Raw genomic sequence first — 20472 nt, forward strand, 5'->3', positions numbered from 1 at the left:
TTTTAATAGTGTCTGAATGGCAGCAATTTAAACTTTCCCACTGAAAGTCAATGAGTGACATCTGATTGGCGGTTGGTGGCTCCACCCACTTTTTCTAACCTGGAACTGCAGTTACCCAGTGACTAACTCTGCAAAGTTTAGGGACCCTAGAATTAATAAAGCAATTAATGGCAGCAGTTTAAATTTAAACCAATAAAAGTCACCCAGTGACAAACAGTGGGCACCCTGGCATAAATAGTGTGAGAATGGCAGCATTTTAAATTTAAACCAATAAAATTCAATGGATGAATTCTGATTGGCTGTTAGTGACCCAACCCACTATTTTTGAACTGCAGTCCCCCAGTGACCAACTTTGCAAAGTTTGGGGGCATAAAAATTGTGGGACTGACAGCATTTTACACTCCACCATTAAAAGTAAATATGATTGGCTGTTGGTGGCTCGCCCACTTGTTCTAACTTTGAACGGCAAATACCCAGTGACTAACTTTGGAAACTTTAACAGCCCTGGAATTAATACGTAAATAATGGCTTCAGTTTAAATATAAACCGATGAAATTTAATGGGTGGGAATGGATTGGCTGTTGGTGGCTCCACCCACTTTTTTCTAACCCTGAATACGTAGTCAGCGAGTGACTGACTTTTCAAGTTTGGGAACCCTGACATCGAAACCAATAAAATTCAATAGGTGAAATCTGATTGGCTGTTGGTGGCTCTTCCCACTTTTTCAAAGCTAAAAATGCAGTCCCCTAGTGACTAGTGAAAAGTTTGGGGACCCTGGTGTTAATACTGTGAGAATGGCAGCAGGTTGGACTTCACAATTGAAAGTCAATAGGTAATATCTGATTAGCTGTTGGTGGCTCCGCCCACTTTTTCTAACCTTGGACCGCAGTTACCTGGTGTCTAACTCTTTGTTAGAGTTTGGGGACCCTGTTGTTATTACTGTGAGAATGGCAGCAGGTGGAATTTCCGCCAAGTCAATAGGTAAAATCTAATTGGCTGTTCACAGCTCCGCCCACTTTTGGGCATCCAACAATGATCATATTTTCATTCAGGCTGACCCCATTGGCTGTTGTTGGCCCCTCCCACTTTGGCTCATCCAACAAATGTCGCTGTTTCATTCGGGGTGACCCCATGATTTTGTTATTCAAGTTTGGGGGGTGTAACTTCAAAGCTGTAAGTGTGGCAGCAGGTTGAAAATCTTCCCTGTCAAAGTCAATGTGAAAGTTGGGGTGGGACCGGCGCCACAAAAAGGCAGGGGGGCGCAATCGCTTAGAAAAGCACAAGCAACCTGCTCCGCTATAGGGCAAGGAATTTTTGCTTGTGCTTTTTGGTACAGGTATGGGACCTGTTATCCAGAATGCTCGGAACCTGGGGTTTTCCGGATAATGGGTTTTTCCGTAATTTGGATCTCCATACCTTAAGTCTGCTAAAAATCTTTCAAATATTGAATAAACCCAATAGGATTGTTTTGCCTCCAATAAAGAATAATTATATCTTAGTTGGGATCAAGTACAAGGTTTTGTTTTATTATTACAGAGAAAAAGGAAATCATTTTTAATAATTAGAATTATTTGCTTATAATGGTGTCTATGGGAGGTGGCCTTTCCGTATTTCAGAACTTTCTGGATAACGGGATTCCGGATAAGGGATTCCATACCTGTAGTATTCGATTGTTTGTTTTCTTTTCTCAAAATATTTTAGATAATTTTCTCGAAAAATTCAAAAATGTTTTAAAAAAAACCACGATTTATAAACAGATAATAACAGATTTGTAAAACTAAATTGCTAAATACACGTCTAAAAATCCTATAGGAATAAATAAAACATGGGTGAGTTTTTCTGCAGTTTACTTAAGTCTTAAAGTATAGATATCCTAATTGCAGAAAGACCCCTTACCTGGAAAACTCCAGTTCCTGAGCATTCCAGATAATAGATACCATACTGTACTTAATTAGTGAAATGTAAACTATAGGTATTATTATACATTGTAATTAGGGAACTGTGATGATGTTTCTGTCATTAACAGGCAATGAATGTAAAAGCCAAAGATATTTACTTACGTTCGGAGGATTTTTTCTCATCTTATGACATCGAAGTCTGGACTGAGAAAGAGGTACATATATACTGGTTCTATATGGCAAAAAGATGAGGAATATGGATATACTGAAATGTGATTTACTGGACTGTGATTTAAAAAAAGAATGATTTAAGGTGGCCATACACGAGCAGATCCGCTCGCTTGGCGATGTTGCCAAGCGAGCGGATCTTCCCCCGATATCCCCACCTATGGGTGGGCGATATCGGGGACCATTTAGGTAAAAAAAATAATAATCCGATCGTTTGGCCCTGGGGCCAGACGATCGGATTATGTGGGCGGCAATGGGGCAGTCGGATCGGGGACCGCATCAACGAGCCGATGCGGTCCCCGATCCGACCAGATTTTCTAACCTGGCCGATCGAGATCTGGCCAATTTCAGGCCAGATATCGGTCGGCCAGGCCGCTCTGCTCTCCCCATACACGGGCCGATTAGCTGCCGAATCGGTCCAAGGGACCGATATCGGCAGCTATAGTCGGCCCGTGTATGGCCACCTTTAGAGGCTTAGGTACTATTGTGGACTACGGCCACATGGGACTGATTCAAGGCCTGCAGATATAAATGCAAGCTGAGAATCGACAGTGAATTTGTCTGGAAAAACCTTAATTTTATAGGCAATTATGAATAATAGATGGTGCTGGTTTCACTTTGTGCTAAAAACTAGTCCTATCTGTAAAAAACGCCCCTTTATTGGAGCTCCCTATATATCCTATCGGTTGTCTGTCCTTGTTTGAAATGAAGGGAGGACGTGTCCTAATGGTCCCTGCCAGAAGCACAGCAGGAGGGGGAGAGCCAATCACAGCCTTTCACTCACATGCAAAGACAGGCTGCAGTTCCCTATCAGGTCAGCCTAGCTGCTGATTGGTTCCTATCCTACAGTGCAGTGTACTGAAGCCGCCGGCTCCCCTGCTCATCCAGAGAATTCAGCCAGCAGGAAGTGGAACAGGTGGATGGGACTTCTGGGGTTTTGGTGGAATTTCTCAATAAATCAATCAGTATGAAACCCAACTTTTTTTTTTAAGCACAATCCTTCTATATCTAGAGGAGTATACTGTAATTCACTGGTATATTCTTAATTTTTATAGGATATGTCTCCTTTAAGTTGCTGGGCACATTTTAATGTGAATGAGGTGTAAGGTGCAGCATGTAGAGGCCTAAGGGAACTGCAGAATTTACAGGTCCCTATATGTGCACTGTGACCACATGCAGATATTGTTGAGCCATTAAAATTGCACACAGTTGGGGGCATAAAATAGTCCTTAGGGTGCACACCATTTGCAGCAACAAAACCTGGGTGCTAGTACAGAAAACTCTTTCCTCCTTCCAATGACTTTCCAGGCCAGTTACATAGTTTAGGAAAATTAACTTTTCAATTCTGATACCATGGACCCAGTCCCACCTATCCGCCTAGTGGTCTGGTATCCACTCTAGTACCCCTCCACTCTCTTTAGTGGTCCGGCACTCTCTGTAGTGTCTCCCTCTGGACACTCTTCCAGAAGAGACCATTTTATCTACAGATTCTGGCCAGAAGCCTTCTACACCTTCACCTTTTTTTTAACACACAACTTTCACCTTCTTACAAGCGCATAATTCTGAACCCAAAATGTAAGGCTTTGCAGAGCCCATATTACATGGAATTCCAGAAAAAATATATGATTTTAAAATGTTTGTCCCTTATAACTTTTCAGTTGGTCTTTATTTTTTAATTTGCATTGTTTTAACTATTTGCCTTCCTCCTCTCTTTCCAGGATTCAAAATAGGGGTCACTGACTTTGGCACCCAAAAAAAATATTGCTCTGTAAGGCTACAATTTTGTTATTATTATTACTCTTTATTACTTATCTTTTTATTTAGGCCCTTTGTTATTCATATTCCTGTCTCTTTTTTAAGCCACTGTCTGGTTGCTAGGTTACATTGGATCCCAGCAACCAGATAGCTGCCAAAATTTCAAACTGGAGAGCTGCTGAACAAAAAGATAAATAATAAATAAAAAAAATAAAGACTAATTGCAAATCGTCTCAGATTAGCCTTCTATACAACATACTAAAAGTTAATTTGAAGGTGAACAACCCCTTTAAGCACAAAAGATACTTGATCCTTGAATCCAAACACTAGTTAATTGCATTGTGCTGAACATGCTACAAGATGCAAGGCTTCCTTCTCAAAAAAATGTTGTTTGGTGGGTAAAATATATGATGATTTGAATCCTTATGTAGGAATACTGTATTTTAATAATGTAAGCACAAACCACACCAAACACTAGCTGCTGCAGGGTTGAAATAAATCATTTCTTATTATCACTTGTTTGGCCCAGGGGCGCTGCTGCCATGAGCTGAGTTGAGAAACTCGCCTTTGCACTTTTTCTTGTAAAGTAACTTAGTCCTTTACTTATTTTCTTATATGGCTTCTAGGTGGTTTCTATCAATACTGACGAAGGCAAAGTCAAGTTTAGAGATAATTCAACCCTTCAGTACAGCCAACTTCTAATTGCTACGGGCAGCAGGTAACTATATATATTTACTATACACCCCCACATAGAGACTGCATTTAGAAACCCGACAGTGCCATTGCCATTGTGTCATTTCAACCCATTTGATCTGATTTGTATGAAGCATAGTTAAACTAGAAACTAAAAACAGAAAATACATTTTTTACAGTCTGAAATTTGAAATTTGCGTGGTGGAGACTTTTTAATATTAATTATATTTCTCTCATTGTAATATTATTTGTTTTTATATAAATGTTTTTTTGTGAGTGGGTAGTATTGCTCATTATATACTGTACATTACCCATCAACTTACACTTTTGTTTTATTTAGGCCTAGAGAGCTTACTTGCCCTGGCTCCAGTTTACAGAATGTTTTCCTGCTACGTAGTCCTGATGATGCCAATGCGATCAGCGAAGCAGCCATTGGGAAGAATGTGGTTATAATGGGCACTTCATTTATTGGTAAGATAATCTAATGGGGATGGTACACAAAACACCTTGTAGCCACATGAAAAGCACCCAAAATAGGCTTCTGTAATTCCTATTGACTAAAATGGGAAATGCCTAATAGGACTTTGAGGGACATGATGCTGGGGTAAGCTTGGTGACAGCTATAAGATACTGCTGGCTGCATCACCACACTGCTTTGCTTCCTTTCAGAACTCATTCAGATGCAATTAAAGGTAAAATATTGTTAGTGGTATCCTGATATAACACTGTTATCTGGATGTTTTCATTTTTAAAAAGGCCTTTCTGTCTAAACATATGTCCTTGCACAGGTTGGGAAAGTATAACTGCAGTAAGGATAAAGTCTTGCGTTACCTTTCCCTTAAGGGCAATGACACACTGAAAGATTTGTAGCCAGTGTTGAAAAATCAATACTGCTCTCTACAAACCTCCCCGAAATTGGCTTAATTGTGGCAAATTGTGAAGGGAAACAATTTCCGGAGATTAAGCCAGACAGCCGCAAGTAAAAATGTTTGGGTTTCGTGTTTGGTTTCATTTGTTATTATATAGCATTTTCTGCCTTTGTGACTGGACCCCTTTAACCGAGTGCCATGCACCCCCCATCAGTAAAGTGCTCACAGCTTTGCCAAGATTTGGGAAAGTGAGTTAGGCTTTGTATATAATGGGTAAGTGCTAAGTGTGCAATGCATTACTAGTAGTGGATTGACTGAAAAACAAACATGTGTCTCAGGGAAACTCATAGATCTCTCCTGTACCCCCCTGCACACAGAAATCCAACATTGCTGGCCAATATCTGGCATATTGTCCTTTTAAACAGCAACAGTACACTCTAAAAACCAGATGTAAATCGACTTCTGAATGTCTTGATCACTCCAGATTTGTTGCGTTATATCCCACTGTGAAAGTGCGTGCAGTTGTCAGAGGGCACAGCTTATAGTACATGAGCAATCATAGCCTAGGAATGTTAGGAAGGAGTGGCCAGCTTTTTCTGACTGGTCAAACAAATATATCAATACAATTTATAGCTTTTATAGGGTTGATCTTTTATACCCAATAACTGGCCATAATGAGTGGATATGCAAGAAAGTGAAGGGAGCTGACTTCAGATCTGCTCATTTGTACACCAATTCCAGGAACTGGCAAATTGTTTTTCATTCTGGGCAGACCAACTGATGCAACAGCATCAATAACACAATTGTGGTATTGCATTATTGTAGTGTGACAACTGACCAAGAATGATCTTTTATTACAACTAACCAAGAATGATCTTTTATTACAACTAACCAAGAATTATCTTTTATTAGATATTACATTTTGCTGTGTGTGTATAGGGTAAAGATAATTACCTCTGAGGAGATGGGCAGCCAGTTTATTTGAGCCCATTTTGCCTGGCATAGGCACACTTGTGTGTTTCATAATTTCAGTATTTATGTGGGATATAATAGCTTGTGTAAATGTTGCATGACCTAGAAACGAGTTTATCTTCCCGTCGCATTTGAACTGCTTGCTTATCTAGTGCTTGCATATGCTCTCTGCACACAGCACTAGAAAAAAATCAGAAATGCCCCTCTGTTATCTACAGCCATTTTGATTTCATATCTACAGGATGTGCTTCTTTTATCTGCCCTAACAGCACTGACTACTATTCACTGGCAGTAATCCCTGCAAGCTCAGCCAGAGCTCTCTTTTAGGGAAACTGAACTGGGGCAATTGCCAAGTGGCTCCTTACATGATGTAAGCATTGTACGCTGCAAGAGATAAGGATAATAGGTATAGAAAAGCAAAGTGCTAGAAAAGTTTTTTTCTAAAGCACAACTCCCAGCACTCTAAAAGGAGTAGGTCAACAACAACCAAAGGCCTCCCACCTACGTCTTATGAATAATGGGGTTCCACAAAGTTTGTTTTTACCAGGGCCTGCCAGTACTACAAGATGAGCACAGCCAGTATGGATGGGCTGCTGGGAGCTGTAGTTCCTGAACAGCAGGCCTACTCAGATTACCATATTTTGCTAAGAAGCTATATCACACCAGAGAATATTATCTCTCTTTTTTACCTACAGGGATGGAGGTTGCAGCATTTCTCTCTGACAAAGCAAGCTCTGTGTCTGTAATTGGGAGATCTGAATTCCCTTTCCAGGCTGTACTAGGACCCAAAGTTGGAGAAGTGGCCATGAAGGTAACCACATTCTCATGTATTGTCATGTCATTTCCTAGTTTTTATATGCCAGCCAATAGATTTGCTCACTCCATGCCTTTAGTACTGACACTAAAAAACCTTCTACACCCAAATGACTGATGTTGCAGTTACCTGCTTAATTTGATACGTCAAGAGTTAAATAGTTGTTGACAGAAAGTGTTGACAACATCCAATTTCCTGATTTAATACATTATTTTTATTGTTCTTGCAACAGAATTTCTGTAAGGGCCATGGTAGACGGGGAGATTAGTTGCCCGCGACAAATCTCCCTTTTTGCGGGCGACTAATCTCTCCGATATGCCATCCCACCGGCTGGAATATAAATCGCCGGTGGGATGGCATATGTGGCGCCACGATTTCCCTAAATCGCGGAAGTTTCCTCTCCAGGCAAGTTCCGCAGTTTCAGGAAATCGTGGTGCTAATCTCCCCGTCTACCATGGCCCTAAAGACAATTATTGTTATCTTTTAAAGGAGAACAAAAAGGTTAATCACTGGGGTATGCCAAATGTTAGTCACCTCTCAGTGATTATCACTTACTGATGGCCAGGGCCTGTGCTTCTGTTAGCAGAAAACTGCACTGGCCCAAAGTACTTTTCAGCCCCACACAGTGATCATCTTCTTGATTTTCTTTTATCACGTGTGTGTATGTGTAGTGAAAAGCCGAACCCTAACAAAAAAAAAGCTGGCTTTTTCACTGTACTTCGCATGAGTCTGCCCATTTGAAGAAAGATGACTGGAGAAAAGGATCACTCCGTGGTGCTCAGTGAAAAGTGTCCTGGGCCAGTGCATTTTTCTTCTAACATAAGTACTGGCCTGAGGTATCAGATAAGTGATTACAATCAGCGTGGGAGTCTAACATTTGGCACCTCCAGTGATTTCATTCTCCTTTAAATATATACACATATATAGCTTTGTTATATCCTGTAGCAGTGTAAAAAAAGCAAGTGTAACTCACCATATGCACTTGCATAGGCAGAGTCTGGGAAGTCTAGGTAAAGTGAACTTTACCTCACTTTAGAGGTACCTCACTTTAGATTAGCCAAATATTTTGCCTTTTTGCCTTTGTCCTTGTTGGGTTTTTTGTGCTACTAAATGTACAATCGCTGTAAGTTATAGTTACCAGTGAAAAACTGGGGACACCAGTACTAGTAGAACTTTAATGATTTACTTTAAATGCAATCAGGGAACTGCAGGAGACCATGTCACTATAGAAATAATAATAACAATAATACATTCTGCAAATGGCACGTGCCTGAACAATCTGCAATATCATGTAAACTTCCTGGATGGGGAAAATATCTCCCTATATTTCACTTTCACAAACCACACTCCTAAGGCCTGAGTAACTGTAACAATCTTATGTTTATCTTCCTGGGTTTGCTATCTGTGGAAAAGCATATCCTGACAGTTGAAAGGGTTTCTTTCATAAGGTATTTCCATAATTATGTACAGTTATTATTTTTTTGGAGAAATCTTCCTTTTGGTTACAGGTAATTTAAAAATATAGAGCTTAAGGGTTCTGTTGACACTATAATTTGCATTATTTGAATGGAGTGTAGCATACACAAAAAAACATAACTGCTCACATTTTCGTATTTAGTGTTGGCTTTAAAGCTGTAACCAAACGACCCATAGAAGGAGACACTAATGCTTTGAAATTAAAATAATGAACATAAGAAATCATGAACAGTTTGTTGAAATACATATTATCATACACTAAAAAGAGGATATGGAATGTTTATTCTGTTGATGTTTTTTCAGCTTTTACAGGAGAAAGGAGTGAGTTTCTACTCAAGAACAGAAGCCAGAGAAATCAGAGGAGAAAATGGACAGGTTGTTTCTTTGCCTCCGGTTATCTGTGTGTGTTTATGGGGGTTCTTAAGATTCTTTATCTCTATAGGGCCAACATAGGTTTTAATGTAATTCTGTAGCGCTATAGGGTGATGGCACATGGAAAGATTTGTCACCTGTGGTTAAATCTGCGCTACCACAGGTGAAAATTCTCCTGAAGATGCAACACCCTTCCGTAACATTAGTATTGGCGCAAGTAAATGATATTACTTGTGGAGATTTGGCTTAATTGTGGGAAAATGCGAAATAAGATGAATTGGTGCAAGTAATATTATTTTCAGGAGATTGGAAGTGCAGATTCAGGCGTGGGTGACAGATCTTACCATGTTACATCACCCTTACAGATATTATACATCATTCTTATCATTTAACTCACTGTAGAATGCATGAATGTAACATTCCGATTGCATTCATGCGTACTACATTAATTTTTATCAGAACCAAATTAACCTCCTTGTCTATTTTTGGAGTGTGGGAAAAACCCAAGCATGTATGGGGTGAACATATAAACTCCTTGCAGATTTCCTGGCTAGAATTGAACCCCACAACTGACCCCATTGTAAGACAATAATTCTAACCACTGCAGCCCCCATGCCTTTCCATGTGCTTGCACTGGAGCCACTGCATTGGCCTGGCTGTAGGCACACAGATTGGATTTTGGCTTGGAAACATTGCTGTTCCAAATTTTTTTTAAAAAAAGTGTAGCTCACTTTATAAATTTCAGTTTCTGCCTGTGTTTGTGTGTGCTCCATTGTGTGTCTCTGCAATTGTGTAATTGTGTGTAAAGCTAAGCACTCTTATAAAAAGTGTTCTATGAAAAGAAGGAAGCTGTCTGCAAATGGAGGCAAAGCATAGCCATAGATGGCAGAGATTCAAGTAAAAAGGCAGGAAGCCCGTGTTATTAATTTAAAAGGACGAATAGTAAATGTTTTAACTGAAACGCAAAAAAAGATTCTCTACTTTAATCACATATTGTTTAAAAACACATTGAATTAAGAGTGTGTGTGTTTGATGTATAACGGCCAAAAACGCTATTGTGAAGGAATTTTATGTAGTGGCCTAGTACATTAGGCCAGAGTTCACATATAAATAAATATGTGTAGCAGAGACAATCCATATGTAAAAGGAGAGTCTTGTGCTATAAGCATTCTGTCAGTTACATAATTCTCATATCACTAGGACACACTGTTACATAACCATCTGTATGATCTGTTCAGATTCTAATTTAGCTGCAACTCACATGCAATGGCTCATTCTAAATGCCATTATCTTTTAAGCTATTGCGCATAAGCTCCGTTCTATGCACTTAGTCTGCTTCTTTCTTGTTAGGTGAGAGAGGTGGTCTTGAGAAATGGCAGCAAACTTCCTGCTGATGTGGTTGTAGCTGGCATCGGTAAGTTGCACTGTGTGACACTATTGTAAGCTTGTGAGCTTCCCATAATACCTGAGCAATGGCATTTATAGTAAAGGTGACACGGCTGACCTTTGGGGTGTGCAGTAGTAGTGTAAATTGGGCATGCCAGGACTCCCCCCCCCCCCCCACAGAAACATCACTTAAGGGGGCCCGGTCTCAACAGTTCCTCCTTCCCTGCCCCCCCCCCGGCCCGCGTGTGACACATACCTCAGCCTGCTGTGTTAAAGGTAGGAGAAGAATCCTGGCACCCAGGCCAAGGCCACTGGTGTGCAACTTTACAGTGCTTTATAGTAAAGAAGGTCTGGCCATTACGCTGCTTTATAAACACTTAAAATGCAGGCTTATTGTGCTGCGCCCAGCGCAATTGTGTCTGATTCACCAAAATAAGTGTGCGTGCATTTTGCTGCACATTGGATGCAGTTTTGCCAAATATTTTTGAAGTTGCCTGGTATCATTTTCGGTGTTGGGTTTGTGAGTGATGTGCCTCCTACTCTATTGGCAAAGCAACTGCAGTGATTAATGTGGGGTGAACCCTAAAGCTACCACCTGGTCTTGGGGTGGAGGCAGCTCCAGGGTTCCTCTGTGTCAGTAGGCGTAGCAGCGCTCAGTTCAGAGTGGAAGGCAGAAAGGGTTGAGCAGCGCTGAGTATATTATAAGGCAGTGCACATTTTGACACAAGTACCTTTTAATAAAGTAGTTTTACATGCAACTGCTGAAAAAGTGCATTGACTGCAGCTGTTCTTGTAAACATACATGAGCCCTAAATCCTTGCTTGTCAGAAAAATACATATCTACTTAAGATGAATGAATTTACTATTTTCTTATAAATGTTCAGTAACGTATATGGACATTCTGGGCTGGAAAGTATTGATTTATTTTTGAAGTATTTCTGTCAAATCATATCTGAAGGTTTTGCCATCTTTGCTGCCATGGAAACTTCATCTGAAAAACCTAAAGAAACAGTGCCCTCTGCTGGCTATTTATATTACCAGCCAATGACTTTTAAACAAAATATCTCTCAGGGTTTGTGGGTACCTTCTTCTAGTTACTATTCAAAGTCAGGGCGACGTATATAATTTACTAAATTCATAAATGGCTAGCACAGTGTCACTTTAGGCTCATCACACAGTGTTTTATTGTGATTGGAATGGTTGTGTCATGCTGCAAGGTACATGCTACACCCCAGTTTTGGGTATTTGTAAACAAGAAAAATATGAAAATGTTTTCCAAAGGAAATTACATAACCTTTAACGTCAGGCCTCCAGTCCATATCCTGAGTTTGTGTGTAACTCTGCTTTTATATCCTAGTGTGACAGTTGTTGTTGTTATACTGAGTGCACAGAAACATATTCTTCTAATGAAGTGACAGCATTTCATTTGTCAGATCCCCCGAATGTGCTGTCAGGCAGAGTAATAACGGCCTTGCCTTTATTTGTGTATATTGCAGCCAGACCCAGATTTGTATCGAGGCCACAAAGGCCCTGGCCTAGGGTGTCATAAATTTAGGGGAGCCCCACCGCATGTAAATGTTGCTCACATACAGAGCACTGGGAAGGGGAAGCACAGAATGTGCTTGTAATAAAAAGTAACAATAACAATAAAATAGTCTTTGGCTGCTGGGGTCAGCAACCCCCATTTGAATAGAGCATTCTATAACTTAAACCTTTCTGCCTTGCTACCCCTTACATTTGGAATGCCCTCCCTGATTTCCTCCGGAGAAAAAAGTCTTTTTAAAACTAAACTTAAGGTGGCCATACACGCACCGATATTATCGTACGAAACCTCGTTTTGTACGATAATCGGTGCGTGTATGGCATGTCGGCGAGTCGACCGATATCGCAGGAAGCTGCTGATATCGGACGACTCGCCGATCGGACCAGTTTGAAAATTTTGATCGGGCGCCATAGAAGGCGCCTGACCAAAATTCTCCCTTCAGAGCTGAATCGGCAGAAGGAGGTAGAAATCCTATTGTTTCTACCTCCTTACCTGCCGATTCAGCCCTGAATGGTGTGTGGCGGATCTTATGATGTTTCGTGCGACCGATGGTCGTACGAAACATCGTCAGATCGCCACGTGTATGGCCACCTTTAAAGACTACCTTTTGGAGCACTCGCACAGCATCTGATCTGGGAACTGGCACGTATATTATATTGTCACCCACTGTGACCTACAGCACTTTGTATTTATCTATTATTATCTTAATAATCCCCTGTTTGTATTCATGTATTCTACTGTACAGCGCTGCGTACGAAAGTAGAGCTTTATAAATAAAGATATACATACATACGAAAAGTTAACTTTAATATCAGCAATTCTATTAATAGTCATATTATGTCACAAAATAAAACCAACTGTACAATTTTTTGGTTGAATGTTAATCATTCAGTACAGATAATGTTTAAAAGTTTATGGGTATAGGGTCTGGATATGTGGCAGGATTCCCAGCCATTCCATCTGTGCAGGATTGTTTTCTAAATTGATCAACTGACCTATCCATTCCATTAGCCACTTTCATCAACATCAACATTTGTCATAGCTCTGAGCCCCAAATGAACCATACGATTTAATCACTAGCCATATTTATAGATACTGATCAAACTGAAGCTTTGCTTTCCTAGATGATCAGAATGGTATAGATTCAGTGTGATTCCTATTGGTTCAACTGAATTTGTTACTTGGCATGATAAATTCCAGAATCAATCAGAATAATTTAATCCTTAACTATTTTATGTAAATCTCCCTGTGTTTTATTGAATTTGTTTTCACATTAAAGAACTCACTGTGCACTCAAAACTCATTAATTTTCTGCCAATGTGCCTTAATAAGTGGGAGCTGCCTTATTGCTTACCCTGTTTGAGATGTCTCTGTGACACACAGTGTAAATCTGCCCCTCCTTAGTATAAAAGCAGATGCACAGAAGCAAAGCCTGTTAATTTGACTGCACTGGTTGCATTTTTTTTCCAGTTTCTGACCGTAACATAATGTTCTCTAATTCACCTGTTTTGTGACTTTCTTCATTAAAATGCAATTTAATGGCTTGATAAAGCTAAATGATTGTGTGCAGTTGAACCATGGTTAATATTAAAGCTTATTTTCTTTGCTTCCCCCAGGGGTCACCCCAGCATCTAACTTCCTGAAAGGCAGCAGAATTGCCGTTGATACCAGAGGAGCCATCTTTGTTGATCAGGTTTGTCTTTCAGGGCAGTTGGCTGAAGCACACAGATGTAACTACAATTAGTGACAATACTTCACAAAGTTCTAACTTTTGACATAGTATTCTCTTTCATATTGCTATACAACTGTGTTAAGGCTACAAATAAATTCCAATTTTCAAGATTCGGATGGGTTAAATGGTAGGGGGGGGGATTTCACCACACGCTCCGGTGATTTTTAACCCTTCCCGGTCCTAATTAGCATATGCTAATTAGGATTTTGTTCAAGATTCGGCAGAATCCATCAGGGTGGATTCTGGGGTTCGTTCAGGATTGAAGGCAACATGAATGGACCAAATACAGGGACCTGGAACTGGGGTAGAGGTTTGCCTCTTAGTAGGACAATGACCCTGAACATACAACCAGAACTTAGAATGGGCCACTCGAAGACTAAGCCTCAATCCAATTTAAAATCTGTGGCCAGATGGGAATGTTGCTGCTTAAAAATAGTCCATAATTTGCCATCCAAACTGATAGCGCTTGAAAATACTTTTTTGTTCAACTGTCGCATATAGAAAAGCACCCAAATTACAAGTGATGTTATTCCCAAATATGTTTCACCATGTGAGTAAGGAGTAAAATAGTGATTTTATTGAAAGGCTGCTGTTTCTAGTTCAGTTCTAGTTGTTTAACAGGAAAAGCTATAAGGAGGAAGGTAGGGTACCACTTCTTTGGCCAATGAGGGGGGAAGAGTGCATGATGCCAGATAGCCTGAGGTAGGCCACCTCAGAGATGTATCCTGCAGGATTAAATTAGTTAGATAGTTTTAGGATAGATTTGTTGGAGCTCACTGCAGGTGGTTAAAGTCAGTGGTTTGTAGATAAGCAGTTGAGGCTCCAACGAGGAGAGAAGGACCAGATCCTTGGTGGTACCTCATCCAGTTAGAGACCCAGTGCAAGAGGGACTAGGCGAGATAGGGCCTAGGTGACCCCTCTGCTGAAAGTCTGTAAGATGGTACAGTGTCTCTGAATGTGGGGTGTGCCACTTGGCCAAGTATCCCAGGAGGGTACTGGACACCACATTACATGCGCATGTGATTTCCTACTAGAAAAAAATGTTGGGTTGAGGAACTGAATCATTAAATATAAATAACTTTTATTAAAAGTAAAAACAAAGATTAGTTGTGAAACTTATGTTAAACAGCCTAGTAGAGAGAGAACCATTAGGGAAATGTCTCACAAAGTCATTGTTAACTCCTCTACTCCTGGATAGAAATCTAAAATGATTGAGATGATCACCTATGACAGGGCTCCCCGACCTTTCTTACCTTTTTTTTTACAATCAAATATAAAAAGACTGTTATTGGCTATTAGGTAGCCTCTACAGTATGCTCACTATTAGCTTACAGGAGGCTTTATTTGGTAGTAAATCTTGTTTTTATTCAACCAAAACTTGCCACCAAGCTAGGAATTTAAAACTAGCCACCTGCTTTGGGGGCAATTAGAGCACCATCCAAGCGGTTGGTGAGCACACAGGTGCTGCTGCCATGAGTTGAGAAACTTGCCTCAGATGGCAGAGCCCCCAAGTTACCAGGGAGCGACAAAAACCTGCTTCTGGAAACTTTCAAAGCTAAATTTATGTTTTTTTTAATCAGCTCTGCTAGTGCTACTACACTAGCAATGTGGGGGGGGGGGGATGTTGCTCATGAGGCACTAGTTGGGGAATCACTGACCTACAACATAAAATGTCCACACAGGCCAGGACTGGAAATTTGAATGAGAAAGAGAATGCAGTAAGGTCCCATAGACAGTCACTATTTAGTGGGCTGGTGGGGGCTGTTTGGGCCTCTGAGTACTTGAAATGCCAGGGCCTATTTTGAATCCCAGTCCAGACCTGGGTCCACGTTTCATGGTAGTGAGGGATAGAGGTCACAGTATTTTTAGCCTCATGACTTAAGTTAGAAATGACCCTATGAGAGTTGAGTCTGCAAATTAGCTTCCTGGAGATACCGTAGTGCTATTGTCGCCCCAACAGCAGAAGGACTATGGTTATGCAGGTGATAGCAGGTTGGGAATGTATGGGAGTACCTTAAATCATGCATCCCAGTGTTTGCTTGCCATTCACGTTAAAGGAACAGTTCAGTGTAAAAATGCGACTGGGTAATAAGATAGGCTGTAAAAAAGAATATATATTTTCAATATAGTTAATTAGACAAAAATGTAATCTATAAAGGCTGGGGTGAATGGATGACTAACTTAATAGCCAGGACACTACTTTTTCCTTTAGTGCCCTCTAAGCTGTTAGCAGTCAGTTAACAGACACATAAGGGGGGGGCATATGGGACATAACTATTCAGTTAATTTGCTTTTGAATCTGACCAGCGTGCTCACAAACTAATAGAACAGTTATGTCCCATGTGGCATCCCCTAAAGTAACTGACTAACTAAGAGGTTAGAGAGCTGAAAGCAGGAAGTGGTGTTCTGGCTATTATGTTAGACATCTGCTCATTCCAGCTTTTCTAGATTACATTTTTTCTAACTAACTATATTATAAATATTTTTCATTTTGCACAGCCTATTTGCCCAGTTTTATTTTGACACTGAACTGTTCCTTTAAGGCACATTAATGCATTTCTGTTAATTTATTACACTGACTATTGCACTAAAGCCTTTGTCTTTTATTTGCAGTTCATGCGCACCAGTGTCCCAGATGTCTATGCAGCAGGAGATGTTGTTTCTTTCCCACTTTCCATAATGGAAGGCCACAGAGTTAATATTGGTCATTGGCAGATGGCACATTCCCACGGTAGGAAGCTCACACTTTTATCTGAAAGATTCCTTTTCAAGTAGCTTTATTGTGTATTTTGGATTTTGGCCAGTAAATGCAGTCTTGAGCGTTTCTGGCTAAAATCCACAATGTGTACAGAGTGACAGGCGGGTTGCCATTTATTTTCTTCTGCCGGCATGTGTGGCATTCACCTAAGCCCTGTTGCTGGGCAGCTTGCTTGCAGGTTCCATGGGTTATTTTATTATTCTGAAAGCAGCCCTTTGTGAACAGAGGTGCTACGTAATGCAGCCTCCATCATAGGTTACGTCAGTCTCCACAGAAACAAACCACAGAATGGTTTCTCCTATAGATCCCCTTAAAAATGTGAAGCTTCCTTTTTCTGTTCAGAATATAGCATAAATATTTGTCATGTCAGGGAGGAAGTGGAGCAAAGCTGACTTTTACTTTGAATTCAAAAGCAATTAGACATTACAGGTAAATCCAGCCGTGCTGGTAACTGAACGTCATGGAGCGAATATTAACTGACTTTGTGAGCTGCGGGGTAGGTCATTGCTTTTAGCTCTTGTGAATGTTGTTAGTATTGTTATCTGGAAACCTGTTATCCAGAAACTCCAAATTATGGGAAGTCCATCTCCCATAGTGTGCATTTTAATAATTCTAATTTACAGTATTTTTTTTCTGTAAGAATACAACTGTAGCTTTTATTTGATGGTAACTAAGATGCATACATTTATATTGGTGGCAAAATAATCCTATGGGTTTATTTAATGTTTAAGATCCCTTATCCAGAAAACCCCAGGTCATGAGCGTTCTGGATAATAAATCCTATATGTATTTTGATTTTCATGAATGTGAAAACAAATTAAAAGTGTTTGTAGTACAAATTACATTGTGGAAAAACATTGATCTTTTATTTAAGTTGTAATTAAATTTTATTAAGTTAAATTCTTCAGTCAGGAATTCCATAATGTGACCCCTATAGTAACAATAATTCCCTGTGCTGATACTGTAACATTTTTTTCTCTAGTCCCAATAGGTGTGCTCTTGTTACCCTTCTCTACCCCAGGAAATAAAGTCTATGTTTTGTATTGATCATATGTGTATTTGTAGCACATAGCAAATCATGCGTCCCCCCTAAGGCACCTCTTTCTAAGTAAAGCAGATCTGATTTGGTAGCCTTTCGTTGTGAGTTGCATATATTCCCTTAATTAATCTCATTGCCCTTCCCTGAACCTTATTTATTTCATCTTATGTATTTCTTATTGATAAATGTCAAAAACTCTACCTATTTTTCAACATCTGGTGTCACCAAAAAATATAGAAAAGAGTAGAAAAGTTTTAACCCCTTTGCAATTTGTATTACCTTAGCTGCTGCTGAGCCTTAACGCCCCATAGAATAGAATGGAGTTTGACATTTGACAGAAGACATTTTGCAGGACTGACAAATAAAACAAAATTGTACCAACTGACATATATATATATGTATTATGTATGTACTGTATATATTATATATCATACACTAGTGTCTTGAACATTTATTTATATATACATAACCTGTGGGGTTTGTTTGCATAGCTATTGGGATAGGAGATCCTGGCTTAGATATCAGTACAAGGATTTTCAGGCAGTAGATAGGACACCTCCTTGCTGGGGAAGCCCAGTGCGTAAGAGAAGTGATAGGATGGCAGATGTAGTGTGGGTGAGGGATTAAGTTCCAATAACAAGTGGTTGCGGAGGTTTGGATTCAGGGCCAGTCTCTGTATTATTCATGACTTATGCTGAAGGTTCTCACTTGCATTATTGCTGGTATCTGCAATCAAATTCCATCTGTTGCTGTAGCAATACTCTTACCTTGATTGGGAAATGGAAACAGCTACTCGCGTGAATTGTTTCTTATAATAAAGAACACAAATGTGAGTGACAGGGAGTGCAGAGAGGGAGTGCAGAGACGTGCAACTAAACTGGTTAAGGGGATGGAAGATTTAAACTATGAGGTTAGACTGTCGAGGTTAGACTGTCAAATTTGTTGTTTTCTCTGGAAAAGAGGCGCTTGCGAGGGGACATGATTACTCTGTACAAGTACATTAGAGGGGATTATAGGCAGTTGGGGGGTGTTCTTTTTTCCCATAAAAACAATCAACGCACTAGAGGCCCCCCTTTAGATTAGAGGAACGGAGCTTCCATTTGAAGCAGCGTAGGTGGTTTTTCACAGTGAGGGCAGTGAGGTTGCGGAATGCCCTTCCTAGTGATGTTGTGATGGCAGATTCTGTTAATGCCTTTAAGAGGGGGCTGGATAAGTTCTCAAACAATCAGAATATCCAAGGCGATTGTGATACTAATATCTACAGTTAGTATTAGTGGTTGTATATATAGTTTATGTATGTGAGTGTATAGATTGGTAGGTGTGGGTTGTGTGTGCTGGGTTTACTTGGATGGGTTGAACTTGATGGACTCTGGTCTTTTTTCAACCCTATCTAATGTAAATGCTGCTAGATTTACTGAATACTAAGGCACATTATGATTAAAGGGAATCTATACGCCTCAACATTGTAGGCCTCTGTAAAAATATACATAAACATAAAACAGCCCATGTGCAAAACACTGCTACATGTAAATAAACATTTTTCATGAAAATATATTGTTCTAGTAGTATGTGTCATTGTGTAATCCCAAATAGAAAAACTGCCATATTTCTCACAGGTCGTATAGCGGCGCTGAACATGCTAAATAAGCAGGTACCAGTCGACTCTGTGCCTTTCTTCTGGACTTCACTGCTAGGAAAAAGCCTCCGCTACACAGGTAGGTCTAACAGTGTCAGTGCTGGCAGATAATGCGCTGTTGCCCCCTCAGCCAAGACTGAAAGGCAAAGGAACAGGAGATCATTACTATAAAGCTCAACATTTCTTCTCTCATTCTTGGAAGTAAAATCATACAAACTGGTTTGCATACTTCTGGGTAAATAAGAGGATTCAATAAGAACTGTGAGCTCAAGATATTCTTTACCCTACAGCATATGCCAGGCTTTGAATAGCAGACATTTTAACTCCATAGTATTAAAAATCCTATAAATGCTAGTGTACTGTGGATAAAAATAGCAAGTTTCATGCTTTCAAGGAGAGCTGTGATTGGAATAGCAATAAACATGCACCAAAACTGTAATAGATGGAAACACTGTGAGGTTTTCACTCCTGCTGCTCTCCTGGTAGAGCTCTGCTACATAAAACTAGCCTGGCCCTCACAGATAGTGGAGCTGATGGGTCCCTAAGCTAAGCTAAATTGCAGGGCCAGACTAGAGGTAGGCAGAAGCAGGGGCATTTCTGGCACCAGAGCCGTCCTGAGGCAGCTCCTAAAATGCTGCCCCCCAGCGCTTACCTTTTCTTGGGCCAGAGGGGGTCCTTTGTGGGGGGCTGCATTGCTAGTGCAGAATCCCCTAGGCAGAAGAGGCACTGCCTAGGGCTAAGGGGGGGGGGGGTGCTAGGCACATACCTCTTCTTTTACTTACTCCTTATCCAGGCTCTTGTCCCTGTGTTGTCACCACACTGGTTCACATGTCCATCTTCGTGCATGTGCATCCAGGGCCACTCGGCTTGTCTATGGTGCCTGGACACTTTGGCCTAGCACTGCTATATTGTATAACCCTCACAAAATCTTGGGCATCAGTGGTTCTTAAACAGGGCCTTATTGAAGAACGAATGAAAGCAAAGAACTCCACCAGTGTCATGCCCCCAGCATACCAGGATCTCTCAGTGTTGCCATGGATTTCATACACCATTTCATACAACCATTAGCCTGCCTCCAATCTGGCAAATGTCCTATAGGGAACGACTCTACATTATTTCTACTTGTTGGTATATAAAACTACTCTAGTTAGCTCACCCTCTCTTACACTCACAGGAAATAAGAGAGCCCTGGGGGTGGTGTGGCCTTAGTGCATGGGCGATCTCTTATCCACTGATACAGTACAAAGTAAGCAAAATGGTCATGATGAAGACTCACTTTTGTTTACCCAAAGCTGATTGTT

General features: G+C 40.4%; 1 protein-coding gene across 2 annotated transcripts in view; it reads left to right on the forward strand.

Moving 5' to 3' along the window:
- The window catches only part of LOC100498581 (apoptosis-inducing factor 3), a 38638-nt gene that overhangs the window by 12289 nt on the left and 5877 nt on the right, over window positions 1-20472 (forward strand). For both annotated transcript variants that reach the window (XM_002936058.5, XM_031896756.1), the window contains 9 exons: window positions 2027-2113; window positions 4508-4599; window positions 4915-5045; window positions 7111-7226; window positions 9009-9080; window positions 10428-10491; window positions 13623-13699; window positions 16352-16469; window positions 19152-19250. In XM_002936058.5, coding sequence (XP_002936104.2) covers window positions 2027-2113; window positions 4508-4599; window positions 4915-5045; window positions 7111-7226; window positions 9009-9080; window positions 10428-10491; window positions 13623-13699; window positions 16352-16469; window positions 19152-19250 — 856 coding nt within the window. The remainder of the gene's footprint in view (window positions 1-2026; window positions 2114-4507; window positions 4600-4914; window positions 5046-7110; window positions 7227-9008; window positions 9081-10427; window positions 10492-13622; window positions 13700-16351; window positions 16470-19151; window positions 19251-20472) is intronic.

The sequence above is a fragment of the Xenopus tropicalis genome, chromosome 2, assembly GCF_000004195.4.
Source record: "Xenopus tropicalis strain Nigerian chromosome 2, UCB_Xtro_10.0, whole genome shotgun sequence".
NCBI lineage: Eukaryota > Metazoa > Chordata > Amphibia > Anura > Pipidae > Xenopus > Xenopus tropicalis.